The sequence below is a fragment of the Rhinatrema bivittatum genome, chromosome 4 (genome assembly GCF_901001135.1).
Source record: "Rhinatrema bivittatum chromosome 4, aRhiBiv1.1, whole genome shotgun sequence".
In the NCBI taxonomy this organism is placed as follows: domain Eukaryota; kingdom Metazoa; phylum Chordata; class Amphibia; order Gymnophiona; family Rhinatrematidae; genus Rhinatrema; species Rhinatrema bivittatum.
Window position 1 is genome coordinate 58831549 of NC_042618.1, and position 24191 is coordinate 58855739.

The following is a 24191-nucleotide window of genomic DNA, read 5'->3' on the forward strand; positions in this document are numbered from 1 at the left end:
CCCCCTCTCCTGGGCGCGTGATGCAGAATGTAAATGAGGGGTTGTGCTAAAAGGAGGCGCTAGGGACAATTGCGCATCCCTAGCGCCTCCTTGGTCCAGGAGAGGCGGCTATCAACGGGTTTGGAAAATGGACGCTCAATTTTACGATCATCCGTTTTCCTAACCAGTGCACAGCCCAAGGTTTAGGAAATTGGATGTTCGTAAAATTGAGTGTCCGTTTTCCTAACCTGACTTGCCAGCACTTTTTTAACTTTATTTATTTACCTTTTGGTTCCTTCGACTTAATATCGCTATGATATTAAGTCAGAGGATGTACAGAAAAGCAATATTTTCTGCTTTTCTCTATGCTTTTTCGGGCTGCTTAGAAATGAACACCTGCCCTTGGGCAGACGCTAATTTCTGAGCGTAAAATGTGCAGATTGGCCACACTTTTTTTTCCTGTATCTCGGCCGAATAACTTAATAGCCTCATCAATATGAATTTGCATGTGATGAGCACTATTATTTTCGGGAGGGGGGGTGGTTTGGACATGTATTGTGGATGTGCTAAACCCCTTATTGTATAAGGGGTTGTGGACACGCTGGGTGTCCAAACTGGGTTAAAAAATGCACTCAGCTGAGCGCACTTTACAGTATTGGCCTGTTTTAAGCCCTAACCTTTGGCACACATGTAACAATGGTATGTTATTACACACATGGTCGCAGTTGATGTTTTATATAATTATAGTTATATGATCTAAAGATTGCTATATCTGCTTTTTTTTAATTATTTTTAAATGCTCTAGACACCTGCACATACAGATCAGTCCCACAAAATGACCACTGCTCGCTGTGTTCAGCTGATGTTAGTCAGCATAGCAAATGATCTTTATGAAACCTGGATCGCCGAGCAACCAGCTCTAATAGTGTTCTACGTGTGGCAGTATACTCCTACATGGGCAATCTGGCTGACAAACAAAGTTGCTAAAAGAAGAATCCAGAATTTTAAAAGTGGAATGGTATGTATGTGATAGGGAATGCACTGTATAGAGGTTTTTTAGTTTTCCTACCAGATACCTCCTGTTTTTAGAGGGTTATTGTTTTCTTTTAATTTCTTCCTACCTATTATTAGGAAACAATGAGCAATACACAGAAATGGTACAAAGTGAGATGAGTTAGTGGAACATAAAACAGCAATGCTTCCAACTCCAATGTAAAATTCAGAATTGTGAATAAGAGGGAGCAGGTTAAAGAAGCATCAAGAATTCATATTTTCTAAAATGCAGATATGAGGAGCTACTTGAGAATCCAGAACATAGCTAATGGGCCTGCTGTAAACAAGTTTAGGGGTGCAGGGACCTGTCTGCTACAGGACACTTCCAGTTGCCCTCTCACGTTACCTCATGATCATAAGCTCAGAAAAAAAGACAACGTGTTCTCCTCAGAAATAGACTTTTATTTATCAGATTTGGCAGGACTTAACATTTAGGAGAGAACAACAATTTCTGTCTCTAACATCCTGGCCACTAAGCAGCAGTTTACCCTAAAGAAAGTTCTGTACCATGGGTGGTTTCAAACATGCCATAAACCTTAGCCTGCTTAATATATTTAATATTTATGGCTAACTTACTTACCCCTGGTCCCAACTTCAGACGATATCCCTCAATTCACTTCTGAAGTCCAAAGCAGACCAGCACCCCCGCTGGCTGGAGGACTGGAGAATATGGCAGGGAAGGAGACTTGCTTCCTGGGTTTGGAACTGGCAGAGCTGTGGTGGTCCGGGAAAGAGACTTGCTTCTGGCTCTGGGGCTTGCTCTCACCCCTCACCGTCTCAGACTCCATGTCACTCACCGAACCTGAGCAGGGTGTCTCCCCTCTCTGGTCTCCTCGCCACACATAGACTTCTCCCTCCTCGATAGCGGGGGTGCTGGTCTGCTTCAGACTTCCCTTTTGCTCTTCTGGTTCCTTTTTCTTTCAGGAGATTGTCTTTCAGAGTCAGTCTTCTGGTTTCACTCTTTTCTCCTTATTTGTCCCCGTCTTATACTTTCCAGTTGATAAATATGCATAAGCTCATGCATAATCATGTGGTGGTGGAGGGTCTTTGCTGCATTGCAGGTCTTTTCCCTCTCCCCATTTCTTCAAGGGGAGTACTGCCAAGTTGTATGCCAGAGTCAGTGTTTTTCTCCGTCTCAGACTATCCCCTCCCCCCCCCCCCTTCTTCCAAGGGTGGGGGATCCTTCTGAGCTCTGGACTCCCTTGGCCTGTGCATGACTCCTGCTTATGAGCTTAGCTGCTGCAGTCGTTCTGCCTTGGTTTTTATTTACATACATACTTTAAGATCTGCTTGTTTGTATCTTTCAGTGTAAAGTTCTTATCTGGGCATGGTCTCTTCTTCTTTCACTGAGACAGTGTCTTGGCCTGTCAGTATTTGTATACTTCTTTGGCTATTATGATTCATATTTGGTGCTTTCAGTGGGTAAAACATGGGATATCTCGCTACACTGCTGATTCTCTCTTCCCAATGTTTTCATCATGATTGACAATCAGGTACCATTTTTAAATAAATCCAGTTAGCAATCAAGGAATGTTGAAAACAAATAGCATGACACTGAAACAAAGACCTATTTTCTTTTTAATTTCCTAAGATCTATGGGGGTCAATGTTCAAAGCCATTTAACTGGAAAAGTCACAAATTATCTGTCTAAAAGGCAACTATTTGAATATTAAGCCTCTTATCCGGCTAGATTTTAGCCAGATAAGTCATTATCGTTCTAAAATTTAGCCAGATAAAGAGGCATTCTGGGGCAGGGTAGCTTAAGCAATATGCAACTATTTCCAGCTAAGTTAGCTGGATAACCTTTTAGTACTGCATAGGAGCAATTCTAAAGATAGCCCGCTGCATGTGGCTGGATAACTTGCTAATTAATCGGATATCGTTTGAAGATATCCGATTAAGTGGCAACATGGAGACAGAAAAGAAAAAATAACTTCAGAGCTATGATGGAAATGTAGTTTTGTGAGAAGCTGACAGAGCGGAAGGAGGTAAACGTTGAATAAAGTGGGGGATAGAGAAGATCCTTGGGGAACTCCGAAAGTGGCATTTACAGGGTGCGAGTCCTTGTTGCTGATTCTGACCTTGAATTTCCTGTTATTGAGGAAGGACTTGAACCACTCCAGGGCTGTACCTGATATTCCAATGTCTGCGAGGCGGTTGATGAGGATGGAGTGCTTCACCGTGTCGAAAGCTGCAGATATATCGAGTAGTGCTAGCAGGTATGGGGTCTTTTTATCGAGGCCTGTGAGGATTTTGTCCGTTAGAGAGATGAGAAGAGATTCCGTGTTGAGAGCTTTGCGGAAACCGAATTGGGCGGGAGCTAGAATCTTATGTTCCTCTAGGTAATCCAACAGTTGTTTGTTCACAATTCTTTCCATAAGTCTGGCGACAAAAGGAAGGTTAGCAATGGGGCGATAGTTAGCTGGGTCCGTGGGGTTCAAGTTAGGTTTCTTGAGTAAAGGTTTAAGGGTTGCGAGTTTCAAGATATCAGGTACTGATCCTTGTGTTAGAGAGCAATTGATAATCTTTGCTAGAGGCTTGGAGATGGTTTCTGGTACGGTGAGCAGTAATTTTGAGGGAATAGAGTCAGCTGGGTGTGAAGATGGCTTCATCTTTTTGAGAATGGATTCAATTTCAAGTGAAGTGGTAGGTTCGAAGGCTTTTAAGTTTGCTTCCTGGTTTGAGTCGAAGTAGAAGGGTGACGGTGGTCTTGTGTTTGGGGAATTCAGAGGGGCTATTAGCTTGAGGATTTTATTTTCAAAAAATTGTGCCAGTTCAGAGCATCTAGATTGCGCTTGGCAATCTGGGATTGCTGGAGAGTTGGGTTTCGTGAGCTCTGTGACATAGGAGAACAAGGCTTTGGCATCAAACATAAAATTATGAATTTTACTAGCATAGTAGTCTTTTTTTGTACGGAGGATGGAGTTTCTGTAGTTGTGCATGTATTTTTTGTAGTCCGTTAGGGTTGAGTGGGAGGGTCTCTTGCGCCACAAGTGTTCCTTACGTCTTAGTTCTTGTTTGATGTTTTTCAGTTCCTGTGTGAACCAAGGTTTTTTGTTTTTGTTGGAGGGGGTCTAAGTTTTTTGTTTTTAAAGGGCATAATATATCTGCTACCTTGTTTGTGCTGTTGTGCCAGGAGGTGAGAGCGGCATCTACATTGGAGAGATCAAGATTCACCAGTTCTGTTGATAAATGAGACCTGAGGTCATCCAGGGTGCAAGGTTTTCTGTAATTGATTGTAGTTTTAGATGCGGCCGCTGGATTTTCTTTAATGAGTAGTTCCGTAGTGATCATCTGGTGGTCTGACCATGGGATAGGGGAGCAAAGAGGCAGGGAGGTTTGAGTGAGGTCTGAATTGATGAAGATTAAGTCCAATGTATGGCCAGCTCTGTGGGTGGGATTTTTAACAATTTGTGTGAAACCCAGGGCCTTGAGTGCTGACAGGAATGCTTCGCAATTGGCGGAGTGGGGTGTCACATCAATGTGGTTAAAATCTCCCAAGATGATGGCTGGAGTTTCTGATTTGATATCTTTGGCAATGATTTCTATTAAGGGGGAAGGGTCTGATTCCAGGAGCCCAGGTGGGGCGTAAACTAGGCAGATCTGGAGCTGTTTTGATTTGAATACAGCACATTCGAGATTGGAGGTGTAATAGGAGTTCTGTAAGATTAATCTTAGTTCTTTTTTTGCTGCTAATATCAGTCCTCCCCCTCTTTTTTTTTTTTTGCTTTTTTTTTCTTTTTTTGCTGCTAATATCAGTCCTCCCCCTCTTTTTTTTTTTTTGCTTTTTTTTTCTTTTTTTGCTGCTAATATCAGTCCTCCCCCTCTTTTTTTTTTTTTTTTGGCTATTTTAAGTAAGCATCTCAGGAGGCATAACTACATTCTCTAAGATTTAAGCAAAGTTTTTATGGCATTTGCTCAATTTGTATTATCTTTTATTTTCTTTTATCACTTTTATTATTTTAGCTACTATTTATGTAATTATTTGTTTTATTTTATGATTATGTAAACCATTGTGATAGAATACTGAATGACTATATAAACCAATAGTTTCATGTTAGTTATTAATTTCTTAATCAAAGAATGCACACGAACTGGAGAATGGACCTTAGAGTGATAGTGTTTGATGATCTGAAGATGACGAAGCAATGTGACAAGGCAATAGCTAAAGCCAGAAGAATGCTGGGCTGCATGGAGAGAGGAATAACCAGCAAGAAAAAAGAGGTGATAATGCCCTTGTACAGGACCTTTGGTGAGACCTCACTTGGAGTACTGCGATCAGTACTGGTGCCGGTATCTCAAAAAGGATAAAGACAGGATAGAGGTGGTCCAAAGAAGAGTGACCAAAATGGTGTGAGGGGTCAACACTGGAAGACTTATGAGGAGAGGCTGAAGGATCTGAATATTTATACCCTAGAAGAGAGGAGGTGCAGGGAGAGATATAATACAGACTTTCAGATACCTAAAATATAATGATAATGATGCACAATCGTCAAACCTTTTCCATTGGAAAGAAATCAATAGAACTAGAGGTCATGAAATGAAACTCCAGGGAGGACAACTCAGAACTAATGTCAGGAAATATTTCTTCACGAAGAGGGTGGTGAATGCCCTTCTGGAGGAGGTGGTAAAGACTAAAACAGTGAAGGAATTCAAAGGGCCATGGGATAAACACTGTGGATCCCTAAAGGCTGGAGGATGGAAATTAAAGAAAAGAGTGCATGGGGGTAACTGGAGGTAACTTGCTGGTGTGGCTGTTGCTACCTTTAACAAATAACAGTATCCAAGCTTAATGCAGCTCCAACATTACTCTCTGCTTCAACTGCAGTGGGAAAAGGGATTTGGATTCAGATAGCAACCAAGGGCTTGGGGAACAAATTAACATGGGGTAACTTGCTGATGTGGCTTTTACTACTTTTAATCACTAAGCCTGATACTTTTTTGATGCGGCTCCATCATTGCTCTCTGCTTCCATGGCAATGGCTAAGGGAAATTGGATTCAAACAGCATCTGAGGGCCCTGACTTTTATGGTTTGGGAAACTGAAAAGCATGAGGGTAACCTGCACAGTGCATCAGATACTGGCATAAGCTTGCTGGGCAGACTGGGTGGATCAGTTAGTCCTTTTCTGCCATCATTTCTATGGAAGATACAGAGTAAATCTGTGGATCAGTTTTGCAGTTACAACTCAATTCCCCTGAAGCATTGTGAGCTGAATTGTAACTGCTCAGATGCACAGAGCAAAAGTTCTTGACCTTCAATTGACTTCTGAGGCAAATAGGTCAAGTTTCCAGTGTTTCCTAATGATGGAACAAATCATTCATGACCTGATCTAAAGGACCACTTATGAGGTAATAGAACTCTGCTGAGACTGTCTGCCAGCATAATCCAAACACCTGGCAGGTAGATCACCTGAAAATATGCACTATGATGATTGGCCCACGATCAGATCCAGACAGCCTCCTTGGAGAAGCATATTAGGTCACTCCCCCATGCTTGTTTATATAGAACATGGCCACCTGATTGTCTATCTGAATGAACATTTTTTTATTACTAGAAAGTAGATAGAAGAAAGGCCTTAACACATGCCAGATGGCTTGCAGCTCCAAAAGATTGATTTGTATGCAACTTTTCACTGGAGACCATGTTCCTCTGGTCCATGTGGCACTGGTGGGCACCCCTCCTCCCCAGTCTTTGGTGGAGGCATCTATAGATGTGCAGCAGGTGACCTAGTGCTAGAACATCTGGGTTTATCCGCCACTGCAGAGATGGTCATAGTTCAGAAGTTACTGACTTCTGGAGCAGTTGATCCCGCTAGCCTTGGAGAACAGACTACAGACCATGCATGTGCAGGTGAGCCAGAGAAACCACATGCACAGACATGGCCACGTGACCTAGGAGGGCAAGGATTGACCTTGCTGACATCTGTTTCTGGTGCAGAAGGGATATTTCGAGGCCTACCAAAACTTCAGCTTTTTGTGGCAGGTAGAAATGTCTTCTCAAACAACTATCCAGGATCCTATGAACTGGATCCTCTGGGATGGGATCAAGTTGGAGAGGTGACCAGCAAGCCTAGGGACTGGAGAAGTTAGATTGTGGTGCAGAAAGACTCGAATGCCTGATGGAGACAAGCTAGTCACCAACTAATCAAGATATGGGAACAGGCTCCCTGCCTCTGGAACTGTGCAGCCACGAGCGCTTAACATTTTGTGAACACCCTTGGAGCCACCAAGAGGCCAAATGGAAACACTTTGTACTGGATAATGTACTTCCTCCACCCAAATTATAATTGTATTTTTTTTCTGGGAATATATACCTTCAGTTATTTATGTGAGCTAGTTTAAGGATAGCATTTGATTACACTTTATATTTGTGAGTTTGCAAAGGTCGCACAGTTGATTTGAGAAAGCGAAAGAACTGGTTTCTGGACGTATAATCACTAGTTTGATTTTTATCTTCCCTACCTCCCCATCTTACACCCACTGTAGTCATATATTGTTTGATACATAGATCACCCCTATTAGAAGGAACATCTTCAAAATAAGTCAATTGGGGATTTAAAATAAGATAGTTAACCCTGATTTTAGTGATTTATTTTTAGATCTATTGCTGGTTATTCACAAACTAACAGTAGACATCTAGTGAAATTTAAAAATGTTAAATTTAAGACGCTTAAATATCATTTTAAAAGCCTTAGATTTAACCATGCCTACTCCTTAAACAGCTTTAAAAACTTAACAACTCAACATTAATTAACATGCAGGTAGAAGTCCAGCAGTGAGATGGGGGCTATCTAGTCTTTTGCACAGAGTGTCACATATAAGGTTATCTACCTGTTAGTGAGAGGTTGTATGTGTGCACATGATGCAAATGGGTCCTGGCTCTCAGAGAATGAGTCGGATCTCTAGAGGCCAGAATAGCAAATCTAGAGGAGCTGAGGCAGAGGTTTGTTTTTTGTTTTTTTTTGAAGGTGTAAACAAACATGAAGATACACTATAATCAATCAGCTTATGTTTGTTTGGATTTTCAAAAGGCATGTGATAAAGGCCCTCATGAGAGATTCCTCCGGTTGTGGATTGTTAATTGGTTAAAAAACAGGAATGGTCAGTTTTTCAAATGGAGAAAAGTCATTAAATGAATACCACAGGGATCAGAACTAGGACATTTGCTGTTTAACATACACACAAATGATCTGGAAAAGGTGACGAGTGAGGCAATCAAATTTTCAGATGACAACCATTATTCAAAGTTGTTAAGACAGTAGTGGATCACAAGGAATTGCAGAAGAATCTTGTGAGACTGAGATTGGGCATCTGAATGGCAGATAAAATTTTATGTGAAAAAGAGCAGAGTGATGCATATGGTGAAAAGTAATCCCAACTAATGGTACACAATACTGGGTTCTGTATTAGGAGTCCTTGTGGATGATGCATTGAAATGCTCAGCTCAGTATGCAGTGGTGGTCAAAAAGGCAAAGGGATTCTGTCCTAAGATTATATTTTAGACATCAGAATATGAAATTCTATGGCCAGAATGTTAAGATATTCCTGGACATTGCCCAGGAAACACAAAGTAGGAGAGAGAAATGTATTTTGATGAAAGAAGAAGTTCTACAGAGAGGGGCTAAATTTATACTGAAATTTCCATGCCGTTGCATTATTGTTCATCGAAGTGAAGTATGGTTTTTAACCAACCAGAGCAGTTAAGAATCATATCTTGATACCCACTCCTAGAAACTTCATTGTGCTGGTAGAGTAGTATTTAAAGGTGGGTGAAAGACACAATAGTATTTGGAAATTTACAATGTTGTAGTCTGCTTCTTTACCTGTTTCATCCTCCAAAACCTCTCATTTTCTTATGATTGTATAATGCTAAGATAATAAGCAGAGTGTTAAGAGGTCTGGACAAATTCCTGGAGGAAAAGTCCATAAAACATTAGCCATAAAGAATGCTATTGCTATCCCTGGGAGCGGGTAACAGGAAATAGATCTACTGTTTGGAATCTGCTGTGGACACTTGCAACCTGGACTGGCAACTGTCAGAGACAGAATGCAGGATTTTATGGACTTTTTAATCTGACCCAGCATGGAATTTTTTTATATTCAAACCTGAGGAATCTTTGATGTGCAGGTTGAATGGGAACTTGTGCATGTGCATCTTTCAGATCAACAGCACGGTCTTTGCTGGCATGACAGGAAGAATTTGGAGTGAATTCATCTTTAACTTCTCCTGGACCATTAGTCTTGTCAGGTTCCATAGATTTAGGATGGGCCATAGTTCCCCATCCCGACTTCTTGGGGATTCATTAGTAATGGGAATAGAATCCCATGCTATGCTTCTCAGGAGGGACAGGTTCTATGGCCTTTTGTTGTCACAGGGAGGTTATTTTCAGCTGCAGCTGACCAGATTGGTTGGGGTGGGAACTGAAGACTGATCTCTGTTTGACCAAAGGAGGGTGTGAGAAATGCAAGCTGTAGCCATATTTCACAATTTCGTCCTTAGTAGTGCGGATCCATTTCGACAGGAAAAAAAAATGGTCCCTTCCCTGCTGAAAGGAGGTGGGAAGCAGGTTTTGAGCACATCAAAATTCAGCCCAGGTTTTGTCTGTGGTGGTTGCTGGTTTTAGTTTGCTGCCTCTCTGCTTCTAGCAGGTAGCTGGTGCTCAGGCCACCTCTGAAGGGTTATTGAAGGTACTGATGTTTAGCTGGATCACGCTGGTCTTCCACTGCAATAGACAGCGACTGCAGAGTGGACTAATGCTCCTTGATCAGGGCCACCATCTCTTGTACCTTGTTTCCGCTGTACATGGCATATATCTGCTAGAATATCGTGAGCAACCTCTCTGAGCCCACTTACTCATTGCCACAGAAGCCACCTGGCCCTGTGACCACTTACAAGGTTCTTACTGCAATGTAGAAGGTGTCATATGCAGATTGAATGAGCTGTTTCACACTCCTCTGCATCCTCTAAAGCGGTGGTTCTCAACCCTGTCCTGGGGACCCCACAGCCAGTCGGGTTTTCAAGATATCCACAATGAATATGCATGAGAGAACATTTGCATGCACTGCCTCCATAGCATGCAAATTTTCTCTCATGCATATTCATTGTGGATATCCTGAAAACCCGACTGGCTGTGGGGTCCCCAGGACAGGGTTGAGAACCACTGCTCTAAAGCATGCTGGGACTCTGCCTGCCTAAGGATTTTCCCATCTGCTAGAGGTTCCAGCTTCAGGATGCACTTGTGCAAATACTGTGCCATAAATAGTTGGTGAACTGCAATGCTAGCACTAAGCATAGATCTATGGAAATGCTTCTTCCCAAAGGTATCCAAAGCCTTTGTATTCTTCCCATGGGGCACACTGGAGTGCTTTTATGAGCATTTCACTCACATCAGTGCCAGTTTTCACCACTGCCATCAGGAGTGGCAGCTGGAGTGGCCTGAACTATTTCCAAGCTGATTTTGTTTAGTCCGACTAAACTTTACCCCGCATTTACTAATCACTGAACTTTACGCTGTATTTACTAATGTCTATTTTTTTTATAAAAGTTATAATGTTTCAGTTCTCCCTTTAGTAGAGGAAAAGCCAATTTTAGTCAGGCTAAACCTTCCTCCCCCCAAATGTCTCCTTTTTTCTCTTACCTTTTATTTATTTATATATATATAGAGAGAGATAGAGAGAGACTTAAATTCAGAAATATTTATTATAATTCTTTTATTAGTAAAAATAAAATAAAGTATTACAAGTTAGTTATAATCATTTCTTACATAAACATAACTTGTATAATAATCATAATCTTGTGCTCAGCTATAAGTATTGTTGAAAAAGCACAAAAGCAATATCCCAAAATCAGTTCTCTTATTCGTTTAGCACAGAGAGAAAAGGATTGCCACATAACATAGTCACACACCTCAGTAAATGTTAGCCTTCTCCAAAATTCTGACTTTTTACACCTCCTTATATACCTGATTTTTACAATATATGATGTGTAATAAATTCCTGCCTCATGATGCCAGGATACATATTTTTCCTTTGTCTTACACATAACTCCCACCCTTTGCATCCCTCTTGGTCATCTTATCAAATATTGCCAATGTATGCATAATTTCCTCTGTTCCGTTGTGCAATGATACAAAAGTTCACAGTGAACTATAAATGCCATCATGTGTTTGCATGCATATATCTTATTACCCCATTCTCTTGCATCAACCACCCCCAGCATCTGCTTCCCCCTTTGGAGTTCTCACTTCTGTTCTGTCAAAAATAAATCATCCGTCTGGGTCTGTACCGATCCTCCTCATTGGCAAAGGTTCCTGCTTTTGCAATGCCACTTGAAGGATACAATGAGTATTGCTTATCACTTCTGTTTTTCTTGCTACCCACAAGTTTCCTTTGCTACCCATATCTCAAAATAGTGTCTGCAAAAGCAGGCACCACTGTGAGAACAGGGGCAAGGGTAAAACTGTTCCAAGGTTCAAGCTCTCCAGATGTATCTGGAATATTCTACTAGATATATACAGTGCTACCAGAAAGAATTAGTTCCACCAGTTTCATTTTGGACATTTCATGTTACCATAATGACCTATAATTAAGCATAAGGCAAAGTAATAAAGTGGCTACACTCTATCGATGATGTCTATTATGATGGTCATTTATAACTTTAGTGCATCCTTTATGTATTTTTGGTAAATAGAGGTGAGGAGGATTATTATTTCTATATTGTTCTTTTTTCCACTTATCCCACAAGGAGTTTTGGTTGATCGTGGAGTTTGACTACCAGAAAGAATGCCATCTCTTCATTTGGAGCTCCTTCAGGAGGCCATGAACAGAGATGGACTCATATTCCACAATAGGTTGTTGAAATTGCCATAAACAAACATACATTCTGGAGTCCTTTCTCCTTCCTCAGGTTAGAAACAAAGAAACATAAATGGCAGAAAAAGATTGTATGGCCCATCTGCCCAATTAATTTTGCTTTATCATTCCCATCACTTCTTAGAGCAGTGTTTCCCAGCCCTCTCTTGGAAGCCTGATTTAGATTTGCATACCTTGGGTCTCCAATGTAAACAAATCTCTCATGCATATTCATTGTGACAATCTTGAAAACCCAACTGGCTAGGTATGCCTCCAGGAGAGTGCAGGGAAACACTGCCTTAGAGGTCCCCTGTATTTATCCTATGCATTTTTTAATTCAAATATTGTTTTTGTATCTTCCACCTCCAGTGGGAGACTGTTTCGTGCATTCACTATCCTCTAAAGAAATATTTCCTAAGATTACTTCTGAGTTTATTCCTTTTCACCCATAATCCCATGGTCCCTTTTTTTAGAGCCTCCTTTCCATTGAAAGAGGCTCACCTCCTGTGCATGGAAGCCTTTGAGATATTTAAATGTCGCTATCATATCTCACCTTTCCTCAAGGGTGTTCATGTTTAGATCTTTAAATCTATCCCCATATGCCTAAGAATGAAGATTACTGACCATTTTAGTTGCCACCCTCTGGACTCTATCCTGTTTATATCCTTTTGAAAGTGTAATCTCCAGAAATATGCATAGTATTTATTTATTTTTTATTTATTTAAGGATTTATATACCGGAGGTTCCTGTATAATATACATATCACCCCGGTTTACAATGAACAGTAACTATCGCTTCAAGTTAGCGGTTTACAATGAACATAGTTAATCCAAGAAACAGAATAAAATATATATATATAACAATGCTAACAGTTAATAAATAACAATTAATAAATGAAAATAAATGCAATAACAATTAATAAATAATTAATAAATAAACAACAATAAATATCAATGAAAAATGACAATAAATAAAATACAATAGCGGTTGGTAAAATAACATGAGGGTTAATGAGAAAATAACATGGTTAAATAACAAGGTTATGTGAAATATGCTGGGGTGATCGGAAAATATGTGACTGATTTTCTTCCTGCTCTTGGTTCTATGGGAATGCTTGTTTGAATAACCAAGTCTTAAGTTTCTTTTTGAATGTAGCGTGGCATGGTTCAAGGCGAAGGTCAGGAGGAAGCGAGTTCCAGAGTGAAGGGCCCGCTGTGGATAGAGCGCGTTTCCTCAGCGAGGATTTAGCCGGTTGGGTGGTTAGTCTGTTTTGATAAGCGCTTCTGGTGGGTTTTGTAGATGTGTGTAGTTGAATTTGGAATGTTAACTTGAGCGGTGCGATGTTGTGCAAAGCTTTATGTATCATCATTAAGGATTTGAATTGGATTCTGAATTTAATCGGGAGCCAGTGGAGATGAAGAAGGATTGGGGTAATATGATCTCTTTTTTTGGCATTTGAGAGGATTCTTGCTGAGGCATTAAGGACCATCTAAAGTGGTTTTGTGGTGCATGCTGGTAGGCCTAGAAGGAGGGAGTTGCAGTAGTCCAGTTTTGGGAGTATGATGGCCTGTAGTACCATGCGGAAGTCTCTGTATAAGAGGAGTGGTTTTAGTTTCTTTAAGGTTTGTAGTTTAAAGAAACATTCTTTTGTAGTGTTATTAACGAATTTGTTGAGGCTGAATCCACTGTCTAGGATGACTCCCAGGTCTTTTATTTGTTGCGAAAAGGTATCTTGGCTTTGGCTAGCATTAAGAGGTGTGGGTGGGACATAGTTTTCCGGTGCTATAATGAGAATTTCAGTTTTGTTTGTGTTTAGAACTAGGTTGAGGCTGGAGAGAAGATTGTTGATAGTTGACAGACAATTATTCCAGTGTGACATAGCTTTGTGTAGTGAGTCTTCTATAGGGATGAGGATTTGTATGTCATCCGCATATAGAAAGTGAGTTAGCTTGAGGTTGGTGAGTAATTGACAGAGCGGGAGAAGATATATATTGAAGAGAGTCGGGGAGAGGGATGATCCTTGCGGTACTCCCCTTTTGGATTCGATGGCGTGAGACTCTTTGTTATTTATCTTGACCTTGTATGATCTGTTTTCCAAAAATGATTTGAACCAGTTGAATGCTGTTCCTGTAATGCCTATGGCCGTAAGTCGTTGCAGGAGGCACTGGTGGTTTACTGTGTCAAACGCTGATGAGAGATCGAGGAGAGCGAGGAGGCTAGGTTGGCCTTTTTCTAGATTAAAGATAATAGTGTCTGATAGGGTGGCTAATAACGATTCGGTATTCCTAGTCTTACGAAAACCAAATTGGTTTGGGGTGAGGATGTTGTTTTCTTCAAGAAATTCTGTGAGTTGTTTGTTAACAACTTTCTCCATCGTTTTGGCTATCATAGGGAGGTTTGCTATGGGTCTGAAGTTAGCTGGGTCTGAGGTGGGAAGGTTGGGTTTTTTAAGGAGCGGTTTGAGCATGGCTAACTTGAGTTGGTTAGGTACATGGCCTTGGGAGAGCGAGCAGTTGATGATGTCTGTGACAGGTTTGGCTATGGTGTTGGTGATCAGACTCAGGGTGTTTGATGGAATATGGTCTGATGGGTGAGAGGATGGTTTAATCTTCTTGAGGATATTCTCTATTTCTAGTGTGGAAGTGGGCTCGAACTTGTCGAGCACTGTTGGGGTTGTGTTGGGTTGTAAAGTGGTTGAGTGCGATGGTTGTTGCGTGTGTGAAGGCGAAGATTGCTGGACGATAGAGTGATAGGTTTGTTGATTTGTTGCGTGCAATGATTGTTGAACGGTTGAGTGTGATGATTGTTGCTTGTGGTTTGGAAGTGTAGCTGTTCCCTTGAGGGGGGCTAGTAGTGCTGTTATTTTGTTGTCGAAGAAGTCGGCTAGTTCATTTGCTTTGTTGAGAGCTTGATCATCTGGAATGGAGGGTGCAGGGGGTTTTGTGAGAGTTGAAACATATGAGAAAAGTGCCCTTGAGTCAAAGACGAGGTGGTGGATTTTTTTGGAGTAGAATTCTCTTTTGGCTTTGTTGATGTCGTTTGTGTATGAGTTGAGGCACGCTTTGTAGATGAGGAGGGTGGTTGAAGATGGGTTTTTTCTCCAATTTTGTTCCTTGCATCTCAGTTCTTGTTTACGTTTTTTCAGCTCCTGGGTGAACCAGGGTTTCCTGTTGTCTTTGTTAGGGTTGATATATTTAGTCGTCATGGGGCACATTTGGTCTGCAACCTTTTTGGTGATGCTGGTCCATGATGAAGTTGCAGAGTTGGCGTCTGAGAGGTCCAGGTGCACTAGTTCCTTGGCCAGGTGTTCGCTTAGTTGATCGCCAGAACACTGTTTCCTGACGGATATAGTTATTGATTGTGTGGATTTCGGAGGGAGCTCTTTTATTTCTAATACCGAAGATATGATACAATGGTCTGTCCACGGTACCGGAAGGCAAGTTGGGATGGTGTGTGTTGCAATTCCCTCGTTTATGAAGACGAGGTCCAACGTATGACCTGCTTTATGGGTTGGTTCTGTCACAATCTGTCTGAAGCCCATGTTGCTGAGAGAGGCGAGAAGAGTTTTACAGTTGGTGGAGTGAGGTTGTACATCTATGTGCAAGTTAAAATCTCCCAGGAGGATGGCGGGTTTTCCGGAGTTTAGGTGTTTTGCTGTGAGTTCTATTATTGATGAAGGGTCTGTTTCCAGTGCTCCAGGCGGGGCATAAATTAGACCGATTGTCAGGTGTTTCGAGTTGAAGAGCGCAAATTCAATATTTGATATGATATTAGAAGTCTGCAATATCAGACCTAGTGTTTTTTTAGCTGCTAGGAGGAGTCCACCTCCTCTTTTTTTTGGGCCTGGGTATAGAGAGAAGATCATATGCCTGGATGGGAAGCTGATTTATTAGAGCAGTGTCGGTGGGTTTTAACCAAGTTTCTGTGATGGCACAGATGTCCGGTTTTGCGTCAGATAGTAAGTCATTGAGTATATGACTCTTCTTAGAGATGGATTGTGCGTTGACAAGCGTGAGAGAGAAGAGAGCCAGCCCAAGAAATTGGGTGATCGGTGTCAGTAGGATAGGTCTAAGTCTCTGCTGACGGTTATGATGGGGAGGAGTGGGGGGCTTGGGTGCTCTCAAGTTGTAGTTGTGGATGATGGGAATAGTGAAGATTCCCATGTTAAATGTGAGAAGGTGGAGGTGGCTGAAGTCTGAGTGACTGAAGTTGTCGTTGCGTTCCGCGGATTGCTGAGCAAATGCAGTCGTAGTAGTCGGAGAAATGCTGGGCGAATGCAGTCAGAGGAATGCTGGGCGAATGCAGTCGGAGGAATGCTGGGCGAATGCAGTCGGAGGAATGCTGGGCGAATGCAGTCGGAGGAATGCTGGGCGAATGCAGTCGGAGGAATGCTGGGCGAATGCAGTCGGAGGAATGCTGGGCGAATGCAGTCGTTGCCGTCTGAAGAATGCTGGTTGGTATCTGTACGAGTGAGCGTGAGGGTTTGGAGATGGAGCAGTTTCCAGATATTTGCGGATCCTGTATTGTATGTTTGCAGGTTAGCTCTGCTCTTCGGGTCTGCACGAAGGGGCGCACAAAGGGGAGGGCCCCTTTGTCGCGCTCCTTCGACGTGCGACGCCGGTCGGGAGAGCCCTGAATTTAAGGGCTCTTACCTGGAGGCTGGATGCAGATTCGTGGCGTCACTTCCTTTTTTTAAATTTGGTGTTTGGCGCTGCTTCTGACTTCTGGCTTCCGATGGGTCGGGTGCCGGCTGAGGTCCCACGTGTTCGGTGCGCTGCAGGCGGAGAATAAGGCCGCGGTCGGGTCGGCGGGGCTTGGTTCCCTCACGGGGCGGCGCCGACTCGGAGGACGTAGAGAGCGGCTCGGGAGGTAAGGCAGCGGGCAGTAGACGCCGGCAAAAGGATCGCCGGTCGGGAGAGCCCTGAATTTAAGGGCTCTTACCTGGAGGCTGGATGCAGATTCGTGGCGTCACTTCCTTTTTTTAAATTTGGTGTTTGGCGCTGCTTCTGACTTCTGGCTTCCGATGGGTCGGGTGCCGGCTGAGGTCCCACGTGTTCGGTGCGCTGCAGGCGGAGAATAAGGCCGCGGTCGGGTCGGCGGGGCTTGGTTCCCTCACGGGGCGGCGCCGACTCGGAGGACGTAGAGAGCGGCTCGGGAGGTAAGGCAGCGGGCAGTAGACGCCGGCAAAAGGCGTCTACTGCCCTTCCAGATGAGATCTCACTACGGACCTATAGAGAGGCAATATCACCTCCCTTTCCCTTTTTATGCTAATCATTCCTCTCCCTATGCAGCCAAGCATCTTTCTGGCTTTTACCACATGTTTGGCTACCTTAAGGTCATCAGATACAATCACTCCCAGATCCCACTCTTCCTTTGGGCTTAGAAGAAATTCACTTCCAATACTGAACTTCTCCCTTGGGTTTTTGAATGCTAAATGCTTTACTCTTCATTTTTAAGCATTAAATATTAGCTATCAGACTCTAGACCATTCTTCTGGTTTCACTAGATCCCTCCTTATGTTTTACACACCTTCCTGGCTGTCCATCCTATTACAAATTTTTGGTATCATTGACAAAAAGACAATCCTTTCTTGACAATCTTTCTGTTATGTTACTCATGAAAATGTTAAATAACTGGTCCAAGGACTGATCCCTGAGGCACACCACTAATAACACTTCCCTCCCCCCCTCAGAGAAAACTCTGTTTACCACTACCTTTTGTCATTCTAGGTCCCATAGCAAGAATGCACAATTTATAAGTCTTCTGTGTGGGACTGTCAAAGGCTTTACTGAAATCCAAGTACACTACATCTAGTGCTCTTTGTTGATCCAACTCTCTGGGTACCAATCAAAATCATCTGACAAGATTTACCTCTGGTAAAACCTTACTGCTTCAGATCTTAGCCATGATCCCATTAATTTGCTCACCACAGAGGTCAGACTAACTGTTCTATAGTTCCTAGCCTCTACTTTACTTCCACTTTTATGAATAGGAACCACATCAGCTTGTCTCCAGTACTCCAGAACTACGCCCGACTGTAAAGGATTGAAAATGTAAGCTAGTGTAGCTGCCAGGAATCTTAAGTTCCCTTAGTACCCGTAGATGTATCCTAAATCACCTGGACCGGATGGCATAAACCCCAGAGTTCTGAAGGAACTAAAAAATGAAATTTCAGACCTATCATTAAAATCATCCATTGTACCTGAAGACTGGAGGATAGCTAATGTAACCCCAATATTTAAAAAGGGCTCCAGGGGCGATCCGGGAAACTGCAGACAGATTAGCATGACGTCAGTGCCAGGAAAAATAGTGGAAAGTGTTCTAAACATCAAAATCACAGAACATATAGAAAGACATGGTTTAATGGAACAAAGTCAGCATGGCTTTACCCAAGGCAAGTCTTGCCTCACAAATCTGCTTCACTTTTTTGAAGGAGTTAATAAACATGTGGATAAAGGTGAACCTGTATATGTAGTGTACTTGGATTTTCAGAAGGTGTTTGACAAAGTTCCTCATGAGAGACTTCTAGGAAAAGTAAAAAGTCATGGGATAGGTGGCGATGTCCTTTCGTGGATTGCAAACTGGCTAAAAGACAGGAAACGGAGTAGGATTAAATGGACAATTTTCTCAATGGAAGGGAGAGGGCAGTGGAGTGCCGCAGGGATCTGTATTGGGACCCTTACTTTTCAGTATATTTATAAATGATCTGGAAAGGAATACGACGAGTGAGATAATCAGATTTGCAGATGATACAAAATTGTTCAGAGTAGTTAAATCACAAGCAGATTGTGATAAATTGCAGGAAGACCTTGTGAGACTGGGCATCAAAATGGCAGATAAAATTTAATGTGGATAAGTGCAAGGTGATGCATATTGGGAAAAATAACTCATGTTATGGTTACAAAATGTTAGGTTCCATATTAGGTGCTACAACCCAAGAAAGAGATCTAGGCTCATAGAAATCGTCGGCTCAGTGTGCTGTGGCAGTCAAAAAAGCAAACAGAATGTTGGGAATTATTAGAAAGGGAATGGTGAATTAAACGGAAAATGTCATAATGCCTCTGTATCTCTCCATGGTGAGACCGCACCTTGAATACTGTGTACAATTCTGGTCGCCGCATCTCAAAAAAGATATAATTGCGATGGAGAAGGTACAGAGAAGGGCTACCAAAATAAGGGGAATGGAACAGCTCCCCTATGAGGAAAGACTAAAGAGGTTAGGACTTTTCAGCTTGGAGAAGAGACGGCTGAGGGGGGGATATGATAGAGGTGTTTAAAATCATGAGAAGTCTAGAATGGGTAGATGTGAATTGGTTATTTACTCTTTCGGATAATAGAAAGGCTAGGGGGCACTCCATGAAGTTAGCATGTGGCACATTTAAAACTAATCGGAGAAAGTTGTTCTTCACTCAATGCACAATTAAACTCTGGAATTTGTTGCTAGAGGATGTGGTTAGTGCAGTTAGTATAGCTGTGTTTAAAAAAAGGATTGGATAAGTTCTTGGAGGAGAAGTCCATTACCTGCTATTAATTAAGTTGACTTAGAAAATACCATTGCTAGAAATAGCAGTGGCTAACATGGAATAGACTTAGTTTTTGGGTACTTGCCAGGTTCTTATGGCCTGGATTGGCCACTGTTGGAAACAGGATGCTGGGCTTGATGGACCCTTGGTCTGACCCAGTATGGCATGTTCTTATGTTCTATCTGTCCCCATTGTCTTACCTACTTTAAGTATAGTTAGCTTCTCATGAACACACTGTTCCAAAAATGTATTAATGTTTATCTCACTTTCAGTCTTATTTGTGTTCATTTTCTGTGGTCCTGCTTCAAGCCCGTCCACAGTGAACATCAAATAGTAATATTCGTTAAGCATTTTTGCTTTTTCCTCATCAGCCTCTACATATTCCTCTCCTTCACCTCTAAGTCTAACAATGCCACTTTTGCAATTCCTTCTATCACTAACATATCAAAATCTTGTCACCCCCATTTTACCACATTTTCTATTTTTTCTTCTATTTGAATTTTTACATTCTTAACTCATTTCCCACATCTCTTAATTTTTCCAGGTATTGTCTGTTGCCAATCTTCTCCTAGAAAAAGCAGGATGGTAGTCCTCACACATGGGTGACATCATCAGATGGAGCCCGGCATGGAAAACTTATGTCAAAGTTTCTAGAAACTTTGGCACACTGAGCATGCCCAGCATGCCACTATCCACACATCCACGTGGGGGTCTCCCTTCAGTCTCTTCCACAGAACCATAGTCTCCCAATTGTGGAGCTCTGCTTTTTCACAGAGTTTTAGGAAAATCTCAGTCTGTTCTGACTTGGTCTGCTTCGGGGTCCTCTTTCTCCCTGCCTAGTAGTTAGATGGCACAGTAAGCCTTTTCCTTCTTTGCAGTTGGTTACCTCCACATGTGCATCCTTATTACTCTGCTGCTCCAGGCCTCCTTATCTTAGTGGGACAGCCTGCCCAGTTTGAACAGGGAGTTCCTTTCCAGTCTCCCCCTTCCAGATTGTACTCACCATGGATGCGTCAACCCTGGGATGGGGCGCCCATGTGGAGGGCCTCCACACACAGGGCCTGTGGTCTGCTTAGGAAGCTCAGTGCCAGATCAACTGCCTGTCACTTTGAGTGATTCAGTATGCACTTTGGGCTTTTTGGGATCGCTTGCCCAACAAGGTGGTCTTGATCCAGACTGACAGTTAGGTGGCAGTGTGGTATATCAACAAACAAGGCGGTGCGGGATCGTTCCTCCTGTCAGGAAGCAGTTCAGATTTGATCATGGGCTCAGTCTTGGGACATGCTGCTCAGAGCCATGTACCTTGTGGGGATGGAAAATGTGGTGGCAGACTGCCTCAGTCTTGCCTTCCGACACCATGAGTGGTCTCTGAATCCGGCGGTAGCGGACCGGATCTGCTGCCTCTGGGGGACCCCAGACGTGGATCTCTTCGCCTCCCCCTGAACAACAAGTTGACATAATTCTGCTCCCTGTAGAGGGGGGACAGCAAACAGTCATTGGCGCAGGGGCCTCCTGTATACATATCTTCCGCTGGTGATAGACTCTCCTGAAGTTCCAGCAGGACAAGTGAACCATGATCCACATAGCCCCTCTTTGGCTGAGGCAGATTTGGTTCCCGCTCCTGCAGGACCTCTATCAGGGACCCAATTAGACTGGGAACATTCCTGGACCTTGTCACACAGAATCAGGGCAGGCTACGCCATCCCAAATTCAGGGCATTGTCCCTAATGGTCTGGATGTTGAAAGGCTAATCTTGCAGCCCCTTGACCCTGTCGCAGGATGTTTCTCGGGTCCTGGAAGCCTCCAGGAAGTTATTATGGCCTGAAGGTGGAGGAGGTTTGCCGCATGGTGTGAGAGTCACAGGTTTGATCTATTCTCCTGCTCTACACCAAAACTGCTTGACTATCTGCTGCACCTGTCCGATGCTGGCTTAAAAACCACTCCGTCACGGTACACCTGAGTGCCATCGGTACCTACCATCAGGGTTTGGTTTGCCCATCTTGCTGCAATCCATAGTGGGGCGTTTTATGTGAGGTCTGCTTCAATTAAAGCCTCCTCTGCATCCTCCTGCTTTGTTGCTCTTGTCCTGCCCCAGTCTGCCTGGTTGGTCTTGTCCTGTCTGTTCCAGTCTCTAGTTTTGCTTGTGTCAGAGTCCTGTCCTTGCCTTGTTTCACCCTTGTCTTGTCTAGTTCCAGGTCCTGCTTAGTATCCAGCTTTACCTTTGTCCTGCCAGCCAGCCAAGCTAGCCTGCCTGCCTGCCAAGTCAGCCTGCCTGCCTTTGTCCACGCCTTGTCTCCAGCCTGCCTGCCTTGTCCACACCTTGTCTGTGTGGACTCACCGCTATAAGGTACTGCCGCCGCAGAGACCTACTGGCCCCCAGAACCTAAGGGCTCAACCTGTGGGGGAGGGGGCTGGCTAGGCCGAAGACCGGCCCTTATCTTGCTCCAAGTCCTGCCTTGCACTCCCGTGTCCGCTCCCCAGGTGGGTTTCCTAGACTCTGGAGCCCGTAACACCGGGATCCTGGAGGCATATTTATTTACCTCAAGAGCAGTAAACAAAGCAAGAGGATGTTCTATCAGGCTAAGAAGAAATGTTTCCTTACCTTCAAAGGAGGGATTATAATTTAAAATAATAATAACGTAAACATTTTAAAGATGGGAGATGTTGCATTTAGCTACATTAAGAAAATAAGTAAACCCAACAAAAACAGCAACCAAATTATTCAGTAATAAAATTATGGAACATTTTGCCAGTGGAGATAGTGATAGCTACTACAGAGAAAAACTGATATTTTTTAAAGCTAAAGTTGGTAGGTGTGATGATATATAATTGGACTAAGGAAAGGTGCTTATCAGGGAACTGAAATTGTAATTAATAAAAAAGCTAATAGGGGTTGGAATGAATTTTTTTTTTTTTTAATTGTTCCAGAATAGGTTACAAGTGCATGATGTCTTTATGCTCCTTTGGATTTTTGCATGTCAATGTCTTCCTGAGTGACTAACACTTTGTATTTTTCTAGTATTTGTTTAGAAAATGAGCTTGTTCTTAAGCTTTGATCTAGCATTCAGAAACATTAGAAAATTCTGAATTTTATAAAATTACAGGATGCAGATTCTTATTTCACTCAAAAGAAGACAAAGACTTCATAATGCCAGTGATTGAATCTTTGATGGAGGCAACAGTGGAAAATGAAGCTTAAAAACAGCAAGTTACATTTTTAATGCATTCATAACATACTCTCTTGGCATGTGTAAACTTTAAATGATAAATGACTTATTAAAATGACAAAATTCTGCTGTGTGGTCTGATATCTGTTGGAAGGGTTGTAACCAGAGAGGGACATTTATGCATTTATGGTGGGATTGCCCAGTTATTAAGCGGTTCTGGGGAGTGTTTTTTTCAATGGCAGAAAGATATTATGCAATCATCTATACTGCTGCAGCCACTACATGCATTATTAAATTTAGCCTTTTTCCCGGGGCAAAAACATGATAGTCTCTTTATACATTTTGTATGCACTGCTGCTAGATGTGAGATTGCTAGATATTGGCGCGATACCAGACCACCTCAGTTGGCTGACCCCAAGATACTTCTTGATAATATATCAGCTCAGCAAAGTAACTGCTCTTAAACATAAATCAATGGGACAATTCATGAAAGTATGGGGTTCTTATGAGTAATGGAGGCATACTATACTGAGTCATAGTGCCCTATGCTGTATTGTATTTCATGATGCTAATTATAAGGCTATGTTAATTATACCAGGCTGTAAAGGGAATGTAGGGTGGGGGTTGATGTTTGGGGATAAAAATAAGGAAAATAAATGACGAATGTTCAAGCACAGTAGAATATGAAAGTTAAAGAAAGCTTTGTGTGATAATATAACGTGTATACTATTCTTTTTTTATTGCTGTTATGTGTTCCGGCTTCACTAATAAAAATTCTCCAAAAAAAAAAAAAGACAAAATTCTGAAAGTGCATCCTGAGTGGTAGAGTATGTAAATAAAAGATGATTTAATACTTGTTTCATTTTTCTTTTTACTTAAAATGAGTAGTAATATGTTCATTTAATAGAAAATGTATCACAATGAAAAATGCATTCGGTTTTATAATTTTTCATCAAGGTTTATCTAGAGGCAAAATTCTAGTAACTTTTATATTGAAAGAAAAATGATCTTTTCAGTATTCTAAAAGTGCACACAAGTAGCAATACTGACCTGTTCATTTTACTGCCAAATCCAAGCAGGTCCCTGCACTCCAGGGAGCAACTGTATTCAAAACTGTCACACATGACCATATGCAAAATGGGATCTCTTACAGTCACGCATACTGTATGAATAAATTAATGTCCCAAATGGCTCCAATGGACACCAATCAGTTTTAGTGAATGTGAGATTACTTGTGGTTTTGTTTAATTTGACTGCTACAGCTGTTAAGGAATTTACAGGGCAGCAGCTAAAATTTACATTGCATAAGGACTGGTTTGCTAGCAAATATTGCACACAGCCATGATGCTGACCCATGTTTACATCCGTGACCAGAACGCCACTCGTGGCGCTGGCAGAGCCAGGGCTGCTGTGGGGACAGTATTTGCAGCCTATGGGCATCCTAACTATGGATCATCAGAGCCAGGAACCACAATCTTGGATATTTTTTAAAAATGGGAAAGGGGGAGGGGGGGGGGGAAATGACATCAGCTATTTGTTAATGAAGGCTTGTGGTGCTGTAGCCTAATAGTGGCCAATTCTTACTGAAATGGAAGCACAGAGAAGCAGTGAGAAACT

At 42.4% G+C, this 24191-nt stretch overlaps 1 protein-coding gene across 2 annotated transcripts in view; it reads left to right on the plus strand.

The window, feature by feature from the left end:
• The window catches only part of DHRS7 (dehydrogenase/reductase 7), a 66241-nt gene extending 42811 nt beyond the window's left edge, over nt 1–23430 (plus strand). The window contains exons 6-8 of one of the 2 annotated variants that reach the window (XR_003856251.1): nt 785–997; nt 21597–21754; nt 22512–23430. Coding sequence is in view for 1 of the 2 variants with exons in the window: in XM_029598181.1 (XP_029454041.1) it covers nt 785–997; nt 22512–22556 (258 nt within the window). In the remaining variant the exon portion in view is untranslated. The remainder of the gene's footprint in view (nt 1–784; nt 998–21596; nt 21755–22511) is intronic. The other variant, XM_029598181.1, reaches the window with a different exon arrangement.
• Nucleotides 23431–24191: the final 761 nt, after the last annotated feature.